This window comes from Tarenaya hassleriana, unplaced genomic scaffold (assembly GCF_000463585.1).
Source record: "Tarenaya hassleriana unplaced genomic scaffold, ASM46358v1 Cleome11, whole genome shotgun sequence".
Taxonomy (NCBI): domain Eukaryota; kingdom Viridiplantae; phylum Streptophyta; class Magnoliopsida; order Brassicales; family Cleomaceae; genus Tarenaya; species Tarenaya hassleriana.
The window spans coordinates 3,448,905-3,464,655 of record NW_010961290.1 but is presented as its reverse complement, the minus strand read 5'-3'; the positions used below and the strand labels follow the sequence as shown (position 1 = coordinate 3,464,655).

The window sequence follows — 15,751 nt, the reverse complement described above, 5'->3', positions numbered from 1 at the left end:
GTAAAAAAACTCAGAGAGTTCAAAAAAATTCAATTGGTTAATAACATTATAAGTGGTGAAAATAAGGTATTTCCATTTGAAAATAAGAAATGCAATATTATTAAGATTCCTTTAAACAAAACCATAGCTTCAATCGATTTTCGTATAAAAAACCTAAAAGAAAGTACAATTAAGGTTTCAACCGGCTAATAACATTGTAAATATGGTTAGAGTAAGATGTTTTATACTGGATTAGTGAGAGCTAAAATGTATTTACTAATAATATTTAAATAACTTGGGATATTTTATTTACTAATGTTATAATAATAATAATAATAATGTTATATTTGGAAACTCTAAAAGACAAAAACAAGATTCAGCATTCATATTAACTTTGGATTGGCTAAACCGATTCAAACCGGAAAACCTGTTTGATTTTGATTTTTAGGGTTGAGTTACACAAGCTATGTAAACATTAGAAATTAAGATCATTATTCCATCATATGAAATCTTGAATACATATTTGTCCCTTATTACTTATCAATTGCTTTCACTTGGGATGGGTTTCTTCATCTCCTTGACACACCCTTCGGGGGATTCAACTGCCACGATCTCGATTGAGTTCAATTCCAAATCTTTTGTCTCTTGGTTCTCGGTAGGTACCGGTTTAGGCATCTCGGTTTTCTTCGAGTTCTTGTACATCAAGTACAGTACCATCTGAACTAAACCAAACAGAAAACCGAGAATATTTGGCATCTGAAAACACAAGAGTTGCAAGTTATTATACCGTTTTAGACCAATGGAAAAAAGCCCAATTTCGGCTTCGGTTTGGTCTTAACCGAAACATAACCAAAATATTTCTTCGGTTTGGATATTTTTCGAACCGGCTTTTGGATAAGAACTACTTACAGCGATGAACTTGTCCTTGATAAGTAGTCCATAGAGAAACCACATGACGGCATTGAGGGTCAGGGAAAAGGAGAGAAGAAACGGCATGTATTCCACGCTCTTCGTGCGTATAACCTTCCTCTGCATCACAATTCACGACGTTTTCATTTTCCAAATCCAAATGCTTTGTCGTTTTTTCTGCTCGGATATTATGTATATATACGTAGAAAAATGAAGCTGACCATAATGCTCAATGGAGCTGCAAAAACGGCGAGACTGTAAGCAGCGCAAACCCATCCAACGGCCGTGACCCTCTTCAGCTTTGGAACGAACAGATCCACGAGAAGAATCAATAGCCCCAAGGCCCCGACGTTGAATATCAAGATCAGCTTCAACGTGAATATCTGCTTGTATCATTTCGATGGAGTGAATATAATATATAACGAATGAATTAAATAATTAATGATCATATGAAAATAAAAATCAGACCTTGGCGTCTCTTGGCGCGTAGATGAGATAAATGAGCAGGTAGGAGATCTCGATGACACATCCGAAGGTGTTGATGCTGATGATGAGGAGGGCATTCCCCTTCATGATTCCGTAGCACAGAAGAAGAGTTGCACTTGCAAGTGCGCATATGTACGGTATGGACTGGAACCCTTTCGACGATTTCCTCTTACATATCCCATAAAACGTTGGCCTGCATGTATGTTTATTGATTAATAAACTTTAATTTTAAATCATAAAAGAAAGAAACGTAGACGAGATAAATCAGTATGTGAAGAGGGTCTTACACCGGAGACAAGAACACCCCGAAAGACACAATGTTGCCTGAAACATGGAAAATGATGTCAAGAGTCTAAAAACATCATATGAAAATATGGAGTTATGATATATATATATATATATATCAACACACACATATACATATACACAGTAAATTAAATTACAGAGAAATAGCTATTCCTTGCACCAATATTCATAAAGGGTTTTAAAGAAGAAGAAGAAGAAGAAGGGTCGTCATCATCATCATCATCAGAACAAGAAGAAGAAGGTAGAAGAAGAAGAATAGTGTATTACCCAAAACGCCAAATAGGAAAGCAAGTTCATGAACACTGAGGAAAACCATCCTTCGTATGTGTATGATATATGTATGTATATATGTATGTGTATGTCTGTATATATAGGTATATACTCTCTCTCTCTCTAACACATACACACCTTTGGGGAGGAAGACGACTTGGATTCTCCGTTCTTCTCGAGCGGCTCCAATTTATATTGGTTTGCAAGTGAGTGAGGCGTTTGATACTTTTTACCTTTTGTGTACAAGTTACTTTATTATTTTTAATTTAAATAATTGAATATTATCGAGTAAATTTTTCTTGGAATCTGTTGTGAAATACAAATGTGTGATGCTCAGCCAAGGAGCTCGTGCATGGCTGTAAGTTGTACATGATTTGGCAAGCTCTTCATTAACTTGCCAAACCCCAAATTCATTTGATGTTTAATATTTATCTAATCACTTTTACCGAGGAAAACCGCCATTTGTTTTATCCAATTAATTGGATAATAGTATGTGGTTTCAATTTGCTTTTATATATCTTTCTATTTTATTATTTGTGGACGTTTTCAGCATTTGTTCTACAAAATAATAAAAAATTATTAATTTGACATGTGGTTATGTGAATATATATATATATATATTAATATCTGTGTATATATGCATACGTATGTTTATGTGCTTGTATATGTATATTGGCAAAGGTAAAACTAAAAAATTATTATTATTATTATTATTATTATTATTATTATTATTATTATTATTATTATTATTATTATTATTATTATTATTATTATTATTATTATTATTATTATTGTTGTTGTTATTATCTCCTAATCATACTCTTTACCATTTTACATATATTAAAATTTATAAGTGTTCTGAAATATAAATATTTTAAATTTAAATTAATTTTTAAATCTATTTTAGATATTTTAAAACAAATATTTTCAATTTACTTAGATATCGAAATGGTTATGATGAAAGGAATCTAGGGAATAACAGAAAATATTTTTACACGAGACAAAAAGGAATGTATCGTATAATTATAAATAGTTAAGACATACAACAAAATATGTTTTGTAAAAATGGATAAATAATCATAAAAATAAAATAAATATTGTAAACAGTCCAAATTTTGGTTACAAAATAGTGATATTTTACAAAAAAAAAAATACCCAATTACAATTCGTATAATAATAATAATATTTTTTTTTTAAAGTATGTGGACAATATTGGTCAATGGCACATTGTCATTTCTACAACATAAGTGCCAAATGTTCACTAATTTAAGGTATGTATAGAGTAATGTTCCAAATTGTTAGGCCTTATCAAATCATCTCCTTGTTTTTTTATTTTTATTTTAATTTTAACTCCTACAAATTACTTTGTTAGGACATGTACACATCATCCACCGCCTAACTCTAACTCGGTTTGGTTTAAAGCATACAAGCAACGACGGTTCAAAAACAAATTTTAATTTCACAATTATAAAATTGAAAATAATGCGAATTCCAAGTTTGTCCCATTTTCATCAATCGATTAACTGATATCATAAAATTAAATTTCAACCATTTTTATAAATTCGGCGCGGATGGATTAAGACCAATTTGCATAGTTAATTAATATAATAGTATAATAAGATAAGTAATCAATTTGTTATGTGCCTAAATTGAGATGAAAATGGCCAACACTCTCGGGGTTTATATTATTTATTCATGTCGATTTTTTTTCCACTTAATATATGATTGAAACTCTTTGGCAAAAATAACATTTGGGATGTATTTCTCAGATGGTCCTAAGTATTAATTTAAGAATTTTTCCCTCCAAAAGATGCATTCGTTAATATTAATTAAAGTGAAATCAAGCAATTATCACGGAAACGAAAAATAAGAAATACAGAAGGAACAATAAATGAAATATTATTACAAAAAATTAATGAAATATTATCAATTAACAAAAGATGCATGTTTTTTTTTTAAAAAAAAAGTAAAAGCAATTGGTTTTTCGATATTCCAAAAAAAGAAATCGTAAAACGATCGACTTTTTCGTGGCAAAAAGAGGGGATGTGTAGGTGAATTCAAAAAGTCGGAAAAAAATTTAAAGGGGGGCGAGGACTGTTCAATAGAAACTTCCGGGCGAAATTGTAAATTTGGTAAAATAAGAATACGTAGATGCAAACTATAGAAAATGGAGCATTAGTTTCGTGTTTTGGTTTCGTGGAGTAGGGATGGACGTTTCGGTTCGGTTTTTTAAAATCGAACCGAACCAAATTGAAAAATTCGGTATTTTTCCTGATCCGAATATTCTAAATTCTCGAACGTTATTATTTTTAGAAAACCGAATTTTTCGAAACTGGAACCGAATCGAACCGAATTTTAAAAATCCCGAAAAACCGAATTTTTTTAAGAAAATCTATCTTAAAAAAAAACCGGAATCGAAGCGAATCGAACCGAACATAATATAAAAACCGGTTTGTACCTATTTTTATAAAACCGAAAAAACTGAACCGATGCATTCTCATCCCGAACCCGAACCGATTCCTAAAACACTCACCTCTATTGCAGAGAGCGCATTAGCCTCTCTCTCTCTCTCTCTATGCGCCGGTAGCTCACGCGCCGCCTCTCCGTTAGATCTCCGATTTTGTCACCACCGCCACCGGAAAACCTCACGTCGATGGCGTCACCAACGGTGGGGATCTAGGACTATACCGAGAATCGTCTTTACCCTTTGCTTAGCTATATCGAGGTTCTTCTTCATTTTTCTTCCGCTAATTAGGCATGAAAACTAGGTTGGAATTAGATATCATATGGTTAGAATTTTAAGGTAGATGCCTCTACACATCTACGTGAGGATTTTGATACATGAAATCGAATGTCAATGTGGTGATTGAGATTGTACGTCTCTGGGTATTTGATTGTTCATTTGTTTCTCCGGTTATCATGGTAGTAGATGAGTCTAGAGAAACATTAAATGGACAATTAGAGTTATGGAGGAGTGCATATATATGGCTTCCTCTCGATCCTGGAATCATTTTGGATTTTAACCGTGATACCGATACCCAAAAAAAAAAACCATCCATAAAAATGTCGGCGATACATAATGGATGTACATAACTATTAATTACATAAAACACATATAAATATTAATTATAGTGAACGCAAAACCTTTTTCAATATTCGATCACTAATTCGGACGATTATGATTTTAGGATTTGAAATTCGATTATGAATCCAAATGGCGACTATACGAACCGGAAGTGATGAGGGTGTGAAAGCTTTGGGCCTACGAAGACATGTCTAACTATGATTAGCTTATGTAATAAATATCCCACATTAGGATATAATCAATTTTAAATCGATTTCGAATATGTGCACATAGAATCCTTAATATTATACAAAGTTTTGGTTTAGTTTCTACCGTGAATAAACCGTGTATTTACGAGTAGTAGCACCAAGAATTTTGGATAAAGCCAACAAGTCTTAATTTTAATTGGCATTTTTTTCTTTATACCGAATAATGTCATTTTTTTTTATAATTCGGAAGTTCATCGAGTATTTGATCCAATTATATCTCGTAGAGAATTGAAAAACTCGGGTGAATACCCTTTTCACGCTTAGATTTAAACGCAGTATAAAAATATGATTTGTATATATTTTTAACCCAGTTGATCTTTTGTATTTTATCGTTTCGACTATAGTTTCGAATGAATTTATTTCGAGTTTGATTGGTTCGTTCCATATTATTATCTTCTCCTTGATTCAGTGTGATATTTTTTTATGAGCAATTTGGAAGCACGTACCAAGATATTTATAAGAATTTATAAGCATGTAGAAAAAGATATTTTTAATATATATAAAAAAAAATGAAAGAAACAATGTTCCGTAATAGTCCCACGCGACCCCTCTCTTATCCAAACTAAAGGACCTCCCCTTCCCTCGCTCTCTCGATGTGTCCCTGCATTCATTGAAGGCCAAACCTTCGCCTCGGTAACATCCTCTCTCTCTCTCTCTCTGTATCCATTGAAGGCCAAAACTTTGGTAAAATCCTGAACCCTTTTCTCTATCGATTGGTGCTTTTTAGCGCGAAAAAGGCAATGTTCTGTCTTAATTCATCTCTTGTGGCTTCGAGAACAGAGTTTACTTTCCCACAGAAGTTCGTTTTATCTAGTCGGAAGAAACCCAGTTAGGGTTTTCTTATGTTTCCCGAATTTGGCGAAAAATTTCATCTTTTTGAGGCTCGTTGTCAGCACCAGATACATATCTCCATCTCGAAATTTTCGGTCTTTTGATGATCCTTGTTCACATATGATTCCGTTTCGTTTTTGGTTATGCAATGAATTATATTGATAGCCTCAGATGTGAAATAAGCCGATTGTATGGCATTGTTCGTGCTCTGGGTACGCCTTTCAAAAGATCGAACCAGTGAGTCTTGGTGGTTTTACCTAGCTGAGCTATAAATATCACTTGAAACATAAATGGTGATGTCAGTTTTTCATTTTCAGACATCATGTCAGGAAGAACACAAACGTCAGATACATAAGCTCAGTCTTGGATTGTTGGCATATGTTTCTTTGGTGTTGATTTCTAGGAGGGCTCGATTGATTTTTTGTTCTAGTGGGTTTTGTACATCGGTAAAAAACATTCTAGATTTCACTCGTGTCAATTATCCTGGTTGGATTTGGTAGTGTGCTATTACTGATATTATCAACTTGTGGTGTGTAATTAGCTAATTGTGTGGCATTTTTCGTGTTCTGAGTGTACCCGTTTCGAGAAATCAAATTAGTGTTAGTATTGGTGGTTTTACCTTGCTGAGAACACAGAGGGTGATGTGTGTTTTTCATGTTCAGACATCACCTCAGACGGACAAGATACTGAAGCATGGCGGTAGCTGTACAGTCTTTTAGTTCACCTTGCTACCGTGATACACAGTTCATCTCTGGCAATAGGAGTAACCGAAAGCTTCTTAGAAAGAGGATGGTTGATTCTGACACCATAGTTCTGGTGAAGATTTGTTCCGGGGCTCGAGGTAAAATTCATTGCAGTTTGAAAGCGAGATTTTCAAGTCCTTCCTCCGGTTACAAGTCAGGATTGTCTAAGGTATATCAGTTTCTTATGATTCAGGGCAAAGCTGTTGTTCCAATATGTAACACTGTTTGGTTATTCATCTCTGGCATATATTGTGTCAGGGAAGACCTCCATTTGAGGCATTAACATTGTGGAACAAACTAAAAGAGCAGAGCCGACAATCCTTGTTAAAACTAGTGGGCATCTTAGCTTGCACTTTCCTCATAGTTCCATCTGTTGATGCTGTTGATGCTCTCAAAACTTGTGCCTGCTTACTGAAGGAATGCAGGTAAATTTTGAATATCAAAATTTTGTATGTTTATTCGAGTCAGTATATCCTAGAACAATGGGTTCTTTCGGGTAAAGATTTTGGAACTGTGGTATACATCTAGTTAAGACAATGGTTGCAAAAAAAGACATAAGATTATCTTTCATGTATCATGTTTCAGAGTATCTGATACATTTGCAATGTTTTTCCGCTCTAAGGGTGAATCTTTTGCATTGTCTAACCACATGAGAACCCTAATTTTCTGCTAGGATAGAACTTGCCAAGTGTATTTCTAACCCTTCCTGTGCTGCCAACGTCGCTTGTCTCCAGACCTGCAATAACCGACCAGATGAAACAGAATGCCAGGTAAGTTGGTATCTGTATGTTTTCTCCCCAAACACATAGTTACTTGAAATGATCCTCGGTCTTGTCCATTATTTGTATCCTTTCAGATTAAGTGCGGAGATCTCTTTGAGAACAGTGTCGTTGATGAATTCAACGAATGTGCTGTCTCGAGGAAAAAGTGCGTGCCCAGAAAATCCGATCTGGGAGAGTTTCCTGCTCCTGACCCGGCTGTTCTCGTTAAGAGATTCAACATTGGGGACTTCAGTGGAAAGTGGTACATATCGAGTGGCTTGAATCCGACCTTTGATACCTTCGATTGCCAGTTACATGAGTTCCACACTGAATCTGACAAGCTTGTTGGCAACCTCTCGTGGAGAATACGCACCCCAGATGGCGGGTTTTTTACGAGGTCGACAGTGCAAAAATTTGTGCAAGACCCAAACCAGCCCGGCATTCTTTACAATCATGACAATGAGTACCTTCACTATCAAGATGACTGGTAACATCATCTTGATTCTGTCATTTGGAAACCAAGTAGAAAGTTTGAGCAAAATCTTGAAACTTTCTATCCTGATTTAACTTCAGAAGTCCCATATTGATACTTTGCAGGTATATCCTGTCTTCTAAAGTAGAGAACGGACCCGATGACTACGTTTTTGTGTATTACCGAGGAAGAAACGATGCTTGGGATGGCTATGGTGGTGCAGTTGTGTACACAAGAAGTGCAGTCTTACCCAATAACATTGTACCAGAACTCGAAAGAGCAGCAAAAAGCGTCGGCCGGGACTTCAGCAAGTTCATCAGAACAGATAACACTTGTGGACCTGAGCCTCCGCTCGTGGAGAGAATAGAGAAGACGGTGGAAGAAGGGGAGAGAACGATCATTAGGGAAGTCGAACAGATCGAAGGGGAGGTGGCGAAAGTGGGAGAGACCGAGATGACTTTGCTTCAGAGGTTGGTCGAAGGGTTTAAGGAACTGAAGCAAGACGAGGAGAATTTCTTGCAAGGTTTGAACAAAGAAGAGATGGAGCTGTTGAGTGAACTGAAAATGGAAGCAAGTGAAGTTGAGAAACTATTTGGCAAAGCATTGCCTATTAGGAAGCTGAGGTAATAAGAAGAAACCCAGACTTCAAGAACACTCACATACATACATACATATATATATATATGTCTACATTCATTTTGCAGAATGCATGTTTAACATTCATTACCCCATAACTTTGGAATGCTCTGACAGTTTTGCAGTCCTTTTATATATGCTGAGACAAAATTATACTGTAAAACTGGGAACACAACACTATACAGAAACTTCTGTTTGGATCAGATGGGTCAGATTTTTCAGACCAAATTACTGAACATTCCAAATCAAATGTAGAATATAGAGAGATTTGGGGAGAGAAGTACAAAGGCAGAGTGATCAAACAAAGGATTAGACATCCTCTTTCGGGAGCAGACAGATCAAAACGTTTCAAGAACTGCTGAAACTGGTAGCAATTGGGATGACCACAACAAGAACGATCAGCAGCAGTATGATTATGCCAATGCACATCCATTTCCTGCTGTTTCTCTGGTAATCCTTTGCCGTCTTCAGCTCTTTGGCCCCGTCCTTCACGTAATGGCCAGCGTTCATCACATGATGCTCGATCTCATCCATTTGTTCCCCCTGTGCCTCAACCATGACCGCCATGTCCAGAAACACCTGGTGAAGCTCCAACAGACTCTTCTCTATCTCCTTGGCCGCATCATACCTGCCGTGGTTTTCATTGTTTGGATCGTATATTTGTTTCCTTTTCCATATTCTGCGAGAAATTTGAACAAGGAGATGGGATTATACCTGTCTTGAATCTCGACAACAGTTTCCAACACCTTTCCTCTACCATGTTCCTGGATTGCTCTCGTGAGAAACTCTTCGCCTCCATTGCTATCATTGATGATCTTTTCGATGATTTCCTCATCCGGGTTTTCTCCAGTCACTGTGAAGTACCTTCTCTCGACAGTCTCCTTGTACTCTGTCATCATCTTCTGTCTCAACCCTTGAAAGTCCATCATCAGCTCCTTTAACTTCTTCCTCAAGCCATTGGTGACTGCAATTCTTGTTCTGTAAACCGGAGTCCCCTCTTTGCAACCAGACAGCCTCTTATTCGCAGCATTTGCCCGATCCATCTCTTCGAGCTGGGATTTTATGGTTTTTGCCTTCCTGAGACCCGAGACGATTTCATTGTTGATCTTGTTCCGCAGAGATTTCAGAGACTCCGACTTATGCACAGATTTGCTCTCTTCGTTGTACTGCTGGATCCTGGTTAGGGTTTCACAGATCAAACCCATTTCTTGCTTCACTTTCTCGGCTTCTTCAAGGAACAGTCCAAGGTTTTCATCAATGTTGTTCGATTTAGCTGATGCCATTTCTAGATCGAAGTCGGGTCCGGCTTCCAGATCCTTAACGGCTGCTTTCTTCAAGTCCACATAGCTCATGAAGGATTTTGTCATTAGGTCATTCATCTTGTCTCTTCAACGGTTTCTCCCTGAAAATCACCCAACACCAAATTAAAACAGATGAAATCATCGAATCCACGACATGGGTCTTCAAGACTTTTGCTCGACGACAAATGAATCCAACCCAATAGACCAATATAGTTCCCAGACTAGCCAAATTCAACAGAATCATACCGAGGGTTCATGCGAAACAGTACTCAACTACGATGAGAAAGAATTACTAGCAATCATCGAAAAACACAAGAAATTCTTCGAATCAACAGAATGGGTCTTCGAAAATTTTGATCTAATTCGATAGAAGCAAACAAGGGTTCGCACAGTATGTCGAGCAGAACTCAACTGTAATCAAACACATAAAAGCGAGCATCAAATTAAGCAGATCCGACCCAAGTTTCCACCGCAATCAGTGCCGAGAAAGCATAATCAAATCGACCAGATGGGTTTCAGCCACTTACCCTGTTCTCGATCCGAAGCTTTCTTTTCCAGAGAGAGAGAGATAGAGAGAGAGAGGGTAGACGGTGAAGTGTTTCCGAGGATTTCAAAAGACATTTTATAGGGAGAAATTAGAAAAGGAGAATTTAAAAGAAAAAGTAGCCGTTTCTTCGTAACATCTCCAACGGCTAGGGGATTGAAATGTATCCGTTAGAGCGTCCACTGCTGTCGGCTTCTGTTTATGAGCCAGATACTTTTTCAATTTTTATATTCTTCAGGGACTCAAACTGTAAATTTGGATACTGAAGAGGCCTATTTTGAATTAAATACAAATAACGTGGTTGAAACCAAACTACTCTCCAATTGTAAAAATTACTAGACGTACTGATTAAAAATAAATTATTAGACAGTAAAAGAAAATGTGTATAAACAAAAGTAAATAAGGATTTTACGTGAAACATCAAAATAAATGGTAATAACAGTATGGCAAAAATGTGAAGATAAAAAAGGCATGCACTTCAATTTAGTTGTATAACTAAAAAATAGAAAAATTGATGCAAAATGAAAATAAAATTGAGAATACTCAATGTAAATATTTTTGTAAAAGCAAAAAACAAAAATACCGATGCTTATATATATCCAATGGTAACTAGAATTAAATTCAAAAGATCAAAGAAATCATGAAGAAAACGTTCATCTTTGAAAATGGGTATTAAATTAAAAAAAAGTTTAATAGATCAACGGTCCGATTACTAAATTATTTCATTGATCACGATACATTGATCCATAAATATAGTATCAGGCTTCATCTTCTAGGTTCTTGTGTTCACGATCATTACGATTTTCAAATACGGACCATCGGTTTAATCGAACACGGGTTGAAGATACCTGAAAAGGGTGACAGAAATTACTACCATCATACATCTTACTATAAAAATATACTTTGATTATACTATTATTATTATTATTAATATATATATATATACACACACGCACCTCGTGGTCCCAGTCGGTTCTCAGTGTCATTCCTACGAGGACCAAGGTTTGGAAGAATATTCCGACAAGCATCCCAATCCAAATGCCCTGCCGGTTGAGTTTCCCAATTAACAGAAATTAGTGAACCAACCACATAAGGTATTGTTAATTTTAACTTCACAAAATATATAAAAATTACCAATATTTAAAATCAAACAATATATATATATATATATATATATATATATATAAATATATGAATATAAAAGACTTACTTTGACTTGCCAACCAAGGGTGTAGCCAAGAACGATCCCAACAGGGATACCGATAACGTAGTAACAAGCGAGGTTTACGTACGCTACGTAGCTTTGCCATCCTGCCCCTATGGAAACCCCTGCTTCCCCGTGCATTCAAACCCATTATTCATGCACATATATACACACTCACATATATATATATATAACCTAAAATGATGAAAATGGAAAAATTAGGGTTACCCGATAGAACGGGCTGAACACTGTTCAAGAGGATGGTGAAAGCAAGAAAAGGAGACAGATCGGCCACTTCTTTCGCCACGGCCTCGCTTTGGGTGAATACGTATGAAATCGTTCCTCTAAGGCACAAGAACACGACGAACAGAACAAATCCCAATGCCAACGACGTGCCTGTCGCTACTATCGTTGCGAATTTCGCCCCCTTGGAGTTTCCTGCCCCGAGCTCGTTCGAAACCCTAACACTGTTTCCCAAAGATTATATATATATATCAACCCATGATTTGAAATATAAAACATTTTCGGCACAATAACAAAAAAAAAATTATGAATGTGAAGGGAAATGGTCTAGCTAATCAATTTTCTTGTGAGATTGATGCATGAGATATCTTAACCGGAAATATATAATATATTTATGGCATATCTTTTTTTCAATAAAATGTAGATGTTATTTATCGTGCATATGATGTTAATCCAAGTAGGTAGTGGTTACCATTATATTGCGAATGGACCGTGCAAATTAATACACAAAATATTTTGTAGTGGTTACCATTCTATATATATATATATTCATTAGGTATCATATATAAATTTACATATCTACAAACCTACCTTACTGCCGCATAGAAACCCAGCGATATCATCGACTCTAATCCACTGACGTTGAGACTGAAATTTAACAGAAGAATATTGAATCAATTAAATGTAAATTACTTCAAGGTGTAAGATAAGAAATTTACAATTTTCAACAAGAAAACAAAGACGTTAGATGAATGAAGAGTATATATATATAGTTAATATGAATTACCAAATTGAAAGAGCATCGACAGCAACCTCTGCGTTTTTCAAGTTCCCCGTGAAGAGAACCAAGATTGTTGGGTACCATAGCTCAAGGCTGCAAAATTAAACACAATAATTAACGGAATTAGAATAATCTAACTAAAGTATGCGATTTAAATTTTATAATTCATATGTTTTAAAAGGGGTGATTAGTAATTTTAAAGAAAATCAAGAGTAATATCGATTTTTTTAAAAACATGAGGATGTTTTCAATAATATTGATATATATCAATTTTACTTTTATTACTATGACCAATATATATGTGTGTTTTGTGTATATGTATAGATATGGAGGAGACTGAAAGAAAAAGGAAAGAACCTTACCAAAGCATGCCGCCGGAAGAAAGGGAGAGCTTGACAACGGGCCAGAGGTCTTTGAAAGCTAAAAGAGACCAGCCCGTCCAAGTCTCTCGACAGCCGCCGCAAATGATGAACAGAAGCTGGCAAATGTTGGGAAACCAGTAAGCGACGAGCGTCGAGATCATTGCCCCGTGGATTCCCAGCTCGAAATGAACCATCAACAGCCACGAAAGGATCAGATGCATGACCACCGAAACCGCGGCCACGTACGCTATCATCCTGTTCTTGCTCTGAGCTTGCAGGTACATCTGGCAAGTGAACGACGGGATAAACGAGAAATTCACGCCGAGGATGTACAGTGCTATTATCCTTGCCACTCTCACTATATGTTCTTCTTGCCCCAACGCTATAAATATCGGACCTGTGGTAAGGATCAAAGAGGAGAGACAAGACATGTTAGGGTTTTAATTGAGAGATTGTATTTAAGGGTTTAGGGTTAGGGTTTAGAGAGATTGTATATTAATTAAGGTTGTAATAAAGATCGATGGGTAGGGACGAGACCGGAGAAGATGTAGACGGGCATGAGACAGATCGAGCAACAGGTTAGAACGATCCACGATCGTTGGAGGTAGATTCCGAGCATGGAGTATTGTTTTGCTCCGTAAGCTTGGCCACACAACGTTTCAAGCGCACTGGCCATCCCTAACTGCACCATCCAAATTGAAAATTCCATTCTTAAGCATAGAAATGTATGTATATGTATGTATGTATGTATGTATGTATGTATGTATGTATGTATGTATGTATGTATGTATGTATGTATGTATGTATGTATGTATGTATGTATGTATGTATGTATGTATGTATGTATGTATGTATGTATGTATGTATGTATGTATGTATGTATGTATGTATGTATGTATGTATGTATGTATGTATGTATGTATGTATGTATGTATGTATGTATGTATGTATGTATGTATGTATGTATGTATGTATGTATGTATGTATGTATGTATGTATGTATGTATGTATGTATGTATGTATGTATGTTGTATGTATGTATGTATGTATGTATGTATGTATATTTAGTGTGTTAAAAAATTGCACATTAAATTTTTTTGAAAAAGAAAAAATAGTGTATTAAAGTTTTTCAATTTCAAAACATATGCACCGTACCTTTTTTTTATATTCAGATGGATTTGTTGGTTCCCTAAATCTTCGTCCCAACATATATATTGTATTTTAAAGTCAGTTATATATTAAATGGTTCATTCTTTTGTAATTCAATTCTAATACACTGATTTTGTTTTCCAAAAATATATTCGTGAAAATATGTAAAGAGATAACATAGAATAAAATGTAATGAAATAATTTGACTAAAAACAAGGATTTATATGACAGAAAACAAAATAAAATAAATTCCAAAATTCGATGTTCACTGCTAAATGCAAAGAGCCCAAAAAAAAGCATTTTTTTTACACAGTGGATATTTTCGTGAATAAAACGGAATTGCAATAATTAATTCTTCATAATCGATGGTTAATCACTGAGATTAAGGGGGGAAAAAGTTTTACTGTAATAGGTGTTAATGTACAAATATTTTTATATTTACTCCTTTTAGATTTTTCAAAAAAAGGGAAATCACTTTGCCAGTAGCTTTGACTGCCTACTACATATGCTTCTGATGTTTATCTACCTATAATTAATATCATTAATTGCCATTTTGCTATTGAAACGGCAACTTCTTTTTTTATACAACTAATTTGCTTATAATAAAAATCTAACATAAATTCGACACAAGATTCTCTTAATATAATATCAATATATATTTCGAGATATTTTCCAAAAGTATTATTTTTTTTTAGATTACATAATATAAAACCATAAATTATATCTAAACACACAAGATACAAAGATGTCAATCCTCTAAGCATCAAAACAACAAAAAGAGAAAACCATCGAAACGGATTAAAAATCAAAATGGAACTAACGAAACAATTAATGGGTCAAAATAGAGAGAAAGGAATAGAGTCTCGAACTCACCAAGATACCATTGCTGAACCTCAGAAGAACGGTGAAGGCGATGGAGTAGGCAGCCAGCTCCGTGGGGCCGACGTGGCCGATGAACGACTGACTGATCACAAACACTCCGAACGTCGAAAACCTCGTGAATATCGCAGGCCCCGCCACCTTCCAAAGCTTCTTCGACTCCTCCCACAACTTCTCCTTGAAGGTTACGCCCTCGTGATTCTCTTCCTTCCCCGCCTCATGTCTCAGCAATTTCTCTTTGAGATCTACGCTCTTTCCTTCTCCTTTCGCCATCCCCACGAGCTCGTTTCTTTTTTTTTTTTTGTGGGGAAGGCGAGAAGAGGTGTAACACTATGTTGGTTGGTGTATAAGGAGTGAGTAATGGGAGGAACACAACGATAATGATTTGTACGTGATGGGGTCAAGCAGGTTTTTAAGGATGTCTCAATTCCGGTTCATTATAGATTACTTTCGGTTTATTCCGGTTAATCCACTAGATACCTGCTTCGAGATAAGATCGAAACAAAAGAGGAAATTACTTATTTATTTATTTATATAAGGAAAATCAGTTTCGGAAGTATAT

General features: G+C 35.7%; 4 protein-coding genes across 5 annotated transcripts; 1 reads left to right on the top strand and 3 right to left on the bottom strand.

Moving 5' to 3' along the window:
- Positions 1–341: 341 nt before the first annotated feature.
- On the bottom strand, positions 342–2,111 carry LOC104805798 (bidirectional sugar transporter SWEET9). The gene is made up of 6 exons (XM_010530477.2): positions 1,948–2,111; positions 1,662–1,698; positions 1,357–1,567; positions 1,110–1,271; positions 889–1,008; positions 342–735 (listed from the first exon to the last, which is right to left on the bottom strand). Exons 1-6 carry the CDS (start codon positions 1,994–1,996, stop codon positions 520–522), a joined length of 795 nt encoding a protein of 264 aa, XP_010528779.1. The 5' UTR covers positions 1,997–2,111; the 3' UTR covers positions 342–519.
- Positions 2,112–5,811: 3,700 nt separating this feature from the next.
- On the top strand, positions 5,812–8,816 carry LOC104805797 (violaxanthin de-epoxidase, chloroplastic). 2 transcript variants are annotated; one of them, XM_010530476.1, is made up of 6 exons: positions 5,812–5,916; positions 6,777–7,026; positions 7,116–7,282; positions 7,531–7,627; positions 7,714–8,105; positions 8,216–8,816. In XM_010530476.1, the coding sequence occupies exons 2-6, from the start codon at positions 6,808–6,810 to the stop codon at positions 8,715–8,717; spliced, it is 1,377 nt and encodes a 458-aa protein (XP_010528778.1). In that variant the 5' UTR covers positions 5,812–5,916; positions 6,777–6,807; the 3' UTR covers positions 8,718–8,816. The 2 variants fall into 2 exon arrangements, with proteins under 2 accessions (XP_010528778.1, XP_010528777.1); XM_010530475.2 differs by having other exon boundaries at positions 5,833–5,967.
- Positions 8,817–8,906: 90 nt separating this feature from the next.
- On the bottom strand, positions 8,907–10,659 carry LOC104805796 (syntaxin-related protein KNOLLE). Its single transcript, XM_010530474.1, has 3 exons — positions 10,555–10,659; positions 9,441–10,128; positions 8,907–9,354 (listed from the first exon to the last, which is right to left on the bottom strand). Exons 2-3 carry the CDS (start codon positions 10,103–10,105, stop codon positions 9,075–9,077), a joined length of 945 nt encoding a protein of 314 aa, XP_010528776.1. The 5' UTR covers positions 10,106–10,128; positions 10,555–10,659; the 3' UTR covers positions 8,907–9,074.
- A 584-nt stretch (positions 10,660–11,243) lies between these two features.
- On the bottom strand, positions 11,244–15,574 carry LOC104805795 (protein DETOXIFICATION 21-like). Its single transcript, XM_010530473.1, has 9 exons — positions 15,184–15,574; positions 13,699–13,843; positions 13,162–13,558; positions 12,806–12,892; positions 12,610–12,666; positions 12,004–12,242; positions 11,782–11,900; positions 11,528–11,614; positions 11,244–11,419 (listed from the first exon to the last, which is right to left on the bottom strand). The coding sequence occupies exons 1-9, from the start codon at positions 15,460–15,462 to the stop codon at positions 11,330–11,332; spliced, it is 1,500 nt and encodes a 499-aa protein (XP_010528775.1). The 5' UTR covers positions 15,463–15,574; the 3' UTR covers positions 11,244–11,329.
- Positions 15,575–15,751: the final 177 nt, after the last annotated feature.